The following is an 8,057-nucleotide window of genomic DNA, read 5'->3' as shown; positions in this document are numbered from 1 at the left end:
ATCCTAAGTGTGATACAATCGGTGTTGGACCCTAAACATCAAAGTAAACAAGTTGGAGAGGTTCATTATGAACAGTAAGTGAGGAATTAAAAGGCAATTTATGCATTTTAGCATGCATACAGTTTTCACACACATCAGGAAACAAAGTATCTTCATTCTTGTCCATGTCAATATTACAACTTGATAGAATTGTGAGTACAATTTTCTTGGCTGTGTGGCCAAGTCTTTTATGCCACAAGTCCAAAGAAACTTTGGAAGAAAGAAAAGCACAAGGTTGTAAAGAATCTAGAGAAAAATTAGGAACAGTAACATTGAAAAATTTGTAAATGCCACCCTGTCTATGTCCTTGAAGAAGCACTTTTTCAGTTTGCTGGCATTTAACAAAATACACAGGAGCATAAATATGAAAATAAACATCATTATCTTTAGCAAATTTGGAGACACTGATAAGATTTTTGGTAATTTCTGGAGAATAAATTAATTGTTGTAATCTAAAATATCTATTAGAATCATAAGCATAGAATAAAGAAGTACCAATTTTAGATATATACAAATCTGAGCCATTTCCAATCTGAACTTGGTCAAGGCCTGAGTAATTTGAAGATGTGATAAACGAAGATGAATCAGGAGTAATGTGGTGGGAAACACTAGTATCGGTTACCACGAGGAGTCAGCAATAGATCCTGGAGCAGCTATGTAGGCAGTAGGATGATGAAAAGATGGAGGGGGTGGTGGTGGTGTAGTTGAAGAGGTGCTGGCTTGTGACAGAATAGAAGAGTTTGGTGAATTGGTGAAGGAGGTGGAGAGGGAGTTTGAGAATTTTGTGATGGAGGAGGTATATGTTGGTTGAATCTGTTAAAACAATGCCAAACAATATGACCAAATCTACCACATACCTGGCATTGTGGCCTATTCTGATTGAAAAAGGATCTGCCTTCTCGTGAAAACCTACCACCTCTACCTCTTCTTCCTCCAAAATCACGACCTGGATTGGAATTGGAAGAAAATGAACTCTGAGAGATATTAGCTTGAATCATAGAGGTTGTGGATTTTCGGAATTTATCAAGCATATCATCAAAGGTTAAAATTTGAGTTTCAACCTCACAAAGACTGAAATTTTGTCGCTTGGAATTGACAGTGTGAATTAAAACTTGATATTCTTCATTCAATCCTTCAAGCAGTGCATCAACATGTTCTTCAATAGTTAAAAGAGAGCCTAAAGCTGCTAAAGAATATGCAATCTCCTTAATTTTCGAAATATATTCAGAAGCTGTTGAACCTTGCTTCTTGATAATCTTTATCTGTGCTTTGAGCTGTTTAACACGGTATGTGGTAGATTCCTCAAAATATTGTTCAATTCTATCCCAAATTTCATGACTAAAAGAGCAACCAACCATTTTGGTTTTGAATACAGGATCAATAGATGCTAGAAGCCAAGACTAGAGATTATAATCATCTTAAAGCCACTGGGTATACGTTGATGACTCGATTCCATTTTGTTGATCTTCAATCGTAGTGAATCTGGGAGGAATACGATCTTTATAGAGATGATTTTCTAAAAGTTGACCCCGAATTGCCGCCAATGCTTGTTGTTGTCAAGTTTTGTAATTTCTTTCTCCTAATTTATCACTAATCGGAGTAAAAGATTGGGAGTTGAACAACTGAGGTGGGAAAGAAAAGGGATTGAGATTAGCAAGATTATTGTTGTTGTTGGCCAAATTTTCAAGGTTTGAATTGTTGTTGTTATTGGTCCCAGGAGGTGAATTGTTAGATGAATGTAGAGATGCATCCATGGTTATGAAAAACCAGAAGCTCTGATACCATAAAAAAAAACAAAGATTGCTAAAAGCTAAGCAATACAGAACAGCAAGAACAGGTGATGAAGAAAACAAGAACCAGTAGCAAAAGGAAGAAAAGAGAATCTTGAAGAATTAATGAGAAACCTTTCATTGAATGAGGAAAAATGTTTACAAAGTGAAAATGAATTATGCATACAACCCTAACAAGACTGATCCCTTTTTGTACACCCACACTTGTTAACTATTCTTGAGGGCTATTAACTGATGGGCTACTATTGATTCATTGGGCTACAACTGACTATTACTAGTTAGGCTTATACTTTAGACTGCTGCACTCAATAAGAACCAGCCATACAACATAACAACTTTAACGGAGTTAAACATCAAAATTGTCCCTGAGATTGGTGTCATGCACTAAAATAGTTCCTGAGATTCCAATTGCACTAATTACGTCCCTGAAATTGACAAAAATGTACCATGTTAGTCCTTGACCCATTTTCTATTAACGGTGTGATGACATGGCTTGATGATGTGGCATGTTAGTGACACGTGTCACTCCATAATTTGGCCACGTGTAATGGTATGATGATGTGTTGACCAGTGACATGTGGCATGCTGACATGGATGGTTGCGCCACGTGTCACAATGCTATTTGGCCACGTGTTTATTTGTGCCATGTGTCGCAACAGTATTCGTCCACGTGTCATCCATTATGTCATGATCGTAGATGCACCAAATTAGTCCCTCACTTTGTGTTAAGTGACTCATTTTAGTTCCTAAAATTGAATGCCGAGCACTAAACTAGTCCTTTCACTAGTTTTTTCTCCTTTTTTTTCTATAAATTCAAAATTATCATTATCTTTGAATCCATTAATTTCAATTCTATTTTTTCACATGTTATTTAAAATACAAGTGCTTTTATAAAATATTTTTTCTCTTGCGGGTTACCTTGAACCGCTGTCTTGGAGTTGACGTGAAGATATCTCAAGCACCCCCACTACCATCTCCGACCTCTTTTGTCTAGACTGAAGAGGTCGGAGATAGTAGTGATGGTTTGAAGTGCCTTCGGTCTAGTCCATTTACACACAATGAAAACGTGTATTTCATAAGAACCAGAAAAAAATGTGTATTTTAGTTTTTGATAAAAAATGTGTCTAATCAATTATATAATTTTTTTTTTTTATAATAACATACTTATATATTACAAAATTTACCAATGTTAAATTATAATAGAAAAAAATTGTATAATTAAAACTAAAATTTTAAAAATTTTAATAAAAGCACTTGTATTTAATGATGTGTGAAAAAATAGAATTAAAATTAATGCATCTAAAATATTGAAAATTTTAAATTTTTAAAAAAATGAGAAAAAACTGGTGAAGGGACTAGTTTAGTGCATGACATTCAATTTCAGGGATTAAAATGAGTCACTTAACGCAAAGTGAGGGACTAATTTGGAGTATCTATAATGATGACATAATGGATGACATGTGGACGAATACTGTTGCGACACGTGGCACAAATAAACATGTGGCCAAATAGCATTGTGACACATATCACAACCATCCACGTTAGCATACGTGTCATTGGTCAACACATCATCATACCATTACACGTGACCAAATCATGGAGTGACACGTGTCACTAACATGCCACGTCATCAAGCCATGTCATCATGCCGTCAATGAAAAATGGGTCAAGGACTAATGTAATGTATTTTTGTCAATCTTAGGGACGTAATTAGTGCAATTGAAATTTCAAAGACGATTTTAGTGCACGACGCCAATCTTAAAGACCATTTTGGGGTTTAACTCACTTTAACCAAAACTATTCTAAAAAGATTCAAGAAAAACCATAACAAATTTTAAGCAAGAATATCCTGTATCTCCTCTCCTTATATCAAATTTAAAAAAACTGTTGTCTGTTTAGTTCAACTCATAGTTGTAAAAATTGGACCGGACAGACCGATTTGACCGAAAAACTGGTAAACCGTACCCTATACTGGTCCGGTCCGAGGTTAGGACCGTTCAAGGAAGAGAACGGAACGAACCGGCTAAAACCGGCCAAATTTGGTGAAAACCGGACCGAACCGAACCGAACCGTTTGGTCCCAACTGAAGGCGAAGCTACGATGCATCTGGGTTCTGCAAGTCCACCATGCTCTCCATAAGCTCCTGCATGCCAAGTGTCAAAGCTGTGTGGTTGTTGAAAAATTTTTCAAAATGGCTCTCATATGGTTCAAACTGCTCACTCCAAGGTTGCAAAAAAGATAATCTGACCACCAGGCTACATTGCTTTTTACTAATACATATCCAAATTATAATACATATAGCAATTTTCTATTTACTTATATTCAATTAATTTTAATTTTAAAGTCATTAATTTTTAAATCAATTATATTTTATTTAACTATAAATTTTATTAATATATATATATATATATATATATATATATATATATTAAAAAGATTAAAAAAATTATTAATCATAATTTATTTTTTCTTTTCATGATATCTATTATACTTGTAGTATATAATAATAAATAAAGACTCACATGTAGTTGTCTTCATATGAAGTTGATAGTTAAAAATCGTTAGATGATATTTAGTTAAATTTGTCAAATTATCTAACTGTTTTTAAATATCAACTTCACATGAAAATTAACTGTATGTAAGTTTTTACTTATAATAATATAATAATACAATAAATATAAATTAATTAATAAAGTATTAAAATTTGAAAATGATAATTATTTTTATAAAAATAAAATAAAAATACCTATAATAAAAAAAATAATTAAATTTTACATAATTATTTAATTATACCGGATTAATCGGTTCGACCAATGATCCACCGGTTAAACCAATAACCCAATGACCCAATAATTTTACCGGTTCGATCACCGATTCGATTCTGACAACTATGGTCCAACTAGTCTTGTCTTATTAAGAGTCTCACCGAGTCACTGTTGACTGTTGAGCCACTGCCTTCTTCTCTAATCTCTATATTCCCAAAAGAAATGAATTTTCATACTCTCTCGGTTTCTATAACACCTTCTTCTTCTTCTTCTTCTTTGGTACCCTGCACTCCAAAAACTTATCTCTGCTCCAACATCAATAATGAGTCCAGCCGGGTCAACTCGCCCGCGCCATCCCAACTCACCACAAAAAGGCGGTGCCTCTTCTGTGGAAGAAGGCACTTCGTTGAAGCTGCAACATTGGCAACTACACTCTTCCCTATTAAACCTTCCAGAGCCACCAATAATTCAGATTCTGATTACGATTACGCGGTAACGATTAACAATTTAACTTGTGCCGTTGACCCAACAATTAACAGAGAAGTCAAAAGATGAGGTTTTTGTTTTGATTGCCAAAAAAAACTTACTTTTTTGTAGGATGTGCTTAACCAGTTTCATCCACCAAAGCCAGATTGGTATGAAGAGTTCTATGCTTGGGTTATGAATTCAGCTACTAAGTCTTATGAAGCTGAGGTTTATATTTCTTCATTTTGCATTTAATAATTACCATTGAATTGAATTATGAAGCTGTTGTTGTTGAATTGGATTGAAGTTTTGGGAATTTCTCTTCTTCTTTTTTTTTTTATTTTTTTATTTTTTTTTTGTGTTAAGGTTGCAAAGTACAAGTCACAAGTCTTAAGTAACTTGAAGGGGAAGGCTCTTAAAATCTTGGAGGTTGGGATTGGAACAGGTCCTAACCTCAGTTATTATGCTAACGATTCCGATGTTCATGTTGTTGGCATTGATCCTAACCCGAAGATGGAGAAATATGCTCGGTCTTCGGCTAGATTGGCTGGCTTACTGCTCTCAAACTTCGAGTTTTTTCAAGCTGTATGTACCATTCTCTCATCGGCTTATAGGCACTGCTTTAAGAGGAATGTTCTCATAAGGAGTGAATATTAAATGTGGAATACACTAAAAGATAACGGCACTAGTTTGTGGTAAAGTAGCACAAAACAGTATATTTATGGAAATGCTTTCTAGGTTTGTGTCAATTATGGCCTATATAGTTACAAAGCTGAATGTTAATGCTATATGCTCATCATTTGATAAAAGGTGTAAATTTACTTCATCCATTTATTTAGAAAATTTTCCACATTTTTCTACAAGAATCAACTAATCATCACTCTTAATGTTGATGCTTTGTTCTGTTTAGTTATGTTAGTTTATGTTCTGCATTTGTTAATTGAACTTTATCTTTAATGTTGAGTCTACTTAGGTTGGGGAGGCTATACCACTAAGTGATGCTTCAGTGGATGCAGTCGTTGGAACGCTTGTATTGTGTTCTGTTAAAGATGTTGATTTGGCATTAAAAGGTAATGAAACTTGTAGAGCTTTCTGTGTTTTTCTCAAATAAATATATTGATTTTATTGTTTGGTGCAGAGAGGAGGTTACAAGTTACAGCAAAGAAGAGTATTTACTCAATCATCACTGTACTTATTAGTTTACTTGTGTGATTATTATACTTCATTAGCTGCATTTTGGATTTTCTCATTAAAACGATTGTTTGAACTTTGAATGTTTGGCCTAAAATTTGGAAAGTATTTATTATCGGCTTTGCATGATTTTTTTTTTTTTTTTTGTGTTAAGAAAAGAAAAAGAAACAAGAAAGGTAGAGGAAACTCTTAGAAGGTTTTGAATATAAAAAGTGATTGAGATGTTAGTGTTTGCATTCCCTTGCATTGAAGACATAAATTTTGAATGTAAAAAAGTGATTGAGATGTTAGTGTTTGCATTCCCTTGTATTTGAAGACACAAATTCATCATCCTTTAGACCATAATGCTAGAAAGAAAAAGGCCAATTCTGCTGACTGATATTGGTACTAATTGAAATTGGTCACTGATTCTATTGAACTTGTCCCAAGTTGTATGCTTGAGGGAACTTTAGCGCAAAAACTGGATTACTAGATATAAAGATCATTGAGGGTCCTTCACTCAACTGGTTGAGCTTTTGTATAATTTTTGGTTCTTGATTCTTGACACACTTGTTACTTAAGGGTTATCCCCCAACGCCAATTCGCTTTCTGTGCAGAAGTTAAGAGGGTGTTGCGACCTGGTGGAAAGTATGTGTTTGTCGAACACTTGGCTGCAAAAGGTGTGTACACAACTTCCAAATTCACTTTGGAAACCGAAATAGCTTAGTAACAACTTTAGTTAACTTTGATTTACAGATGGCACAACTCTCAAATTTTTCCAACGACTTATTGATCCTCTGCAGCAGATACTTGCAGATGGGTGCCACCTTTCAAGAGATACAGGAAACAGCATATACAAAGCTGGATTTTCAAGTGTTGAGTTCAAGACAGCATTTGTGTCTAACGCTTCATTTATAAACCCCCATATATATGGAATAGCATACAAGTAGCACTGAAAGGCACAACCTGCCCAGCTACATGGCTTCGATCAAGGACTAAATCTTCCTCTTCCTCAACATCTATACCAAGCACAAATTTCTGAAGTTATACCATGAAGTATGTTTCGTATCAAGTTTTTCCAGTTTCAAAATAGTGAGGTGGAGGAGACACTTATTTTGCGTCATTTACAACATAATATAGGTTTCAACACTTATTTTTTTTATTTCATCCAAGACTTGGAAGTTTGAGCCGACGTCCATGGCACCAACGACGGGCTCCAATACCATTGTTAAGTATCTAAGAAAAGTAGGAAACCACACCTTAAAAGCTAGCTGATGAGTGGTTCTACATCAAGCATCCTATACTACCCGATATGAGACTTTGAGCATTCCATAATACCAAGTCCCTAACAGACACCTTTTGTTCCCCAACAAAGTCTTGCGTGCTTGGTTAATATGTTGTGTTGTCCACCTATCTTCTTCTTCTTGCTATAAAGCATCTTTAATGGCATCATTGTCAAACACAAATTTGGCTAGTGTTGTTTTGCACATATCTCGAATTCCAGTATCGAAATGATGCAACAATTTGTTTTTCTGAATGTAAATGAGCCATCTGAACTTCTATATCCTCATCAAATCCAATGATCTTTTGGTCTTTAACGGTAAGAGATAGTTGTTTTGCTGCAACTGTTAACAGCAGCGAACGAGTCAGCTCCGGTCTGAAACTTCACTAAACCATTTCCTTATCCTTCTTGAGGAATCTTGAATCTTTCTCCCAATGCTATCCAACTTCCGTTCAATAACAAAGTGACTCTGGCACATGAAAACATGGGTTTCCACGGTTTGTGCTCCAGTTCTCTTGTATATTCATCAATAACAAACTGAATTTT

The 8,057-nt window shown here is 34.8% G+C and overlaps 1 protein-coding gene across 4 annotated transcripts; it reads left to right on the top strand.

Moving 5' to 3' along the window:
* Nucleotides 1–3,645: 3,645 nt before the first annotated feature.
* Nucleotides 3,646–7,829, top strand: LOC107643587 (uncharacterized). 4 transcript variants are annotated; one of them, XM_088489046.1, is made up of 7 exons: nt 3,646–3,739; nt 4,733–5,086; nt 5,192–5,287; nt 5,426–5,644; nt 6,033–6,129; nt 6,847–6,909; nt 6,986–7,829. In XM_088489046.1, exons 2-7 carry the CDS (start codon nt 4,817–4,819, stop codon nt 7,177–7,179), a joined length of 939 nt encoding a protein of 312 aa, XP_088345172.1. In that variant the 5' UTR covers nt 3,646–3,739; nt 4,733–4,816; the 3' UTR covers nt 7,180–7,829. The 4 variants fall into 4 exon arrangements, 3 of the variants coding, with proteins under 3 accessions (XP_088345172.1, XP_088345174.1, XP_088345173.1); XM_088489048.1 differs by lacking the exon at nt 3,646–3,739 and having other exon boundaries at nt 4,770–5,086; nt 7,036–7,622; XR_015883771.1 differs by lacking the exon at nt 3,646–3,739 and having other exon boundaries at nt 4,778–5,086; nt 6,198–6,909.
* The last annotated feature ends 228 nt before the right edge of the window (nt 7,830–8,057 follow it).

The sequence above is a fragment of the Arachis ipaensis genome, chromosome B5, assembly GCF_059453495.1.
Source record: "Arachis ipaensis isolate K30076 ecotype BB chromosome B5, ASM5945349v1, whole genome shotgun sequence".
Taxonomy (NCBI): domain Eukaryota; kingdom Viridiplantae; phylum Streptophyta; class Magnoliopsida; order Fabales; family Fabaceae; genus Arachis; species Arachis ipaensis.
The sequence above is the reverse complement of the archived record's forward strand: the minus strand, read 5'-3'. Positions and strand labels throughout refer to the sequence as shown.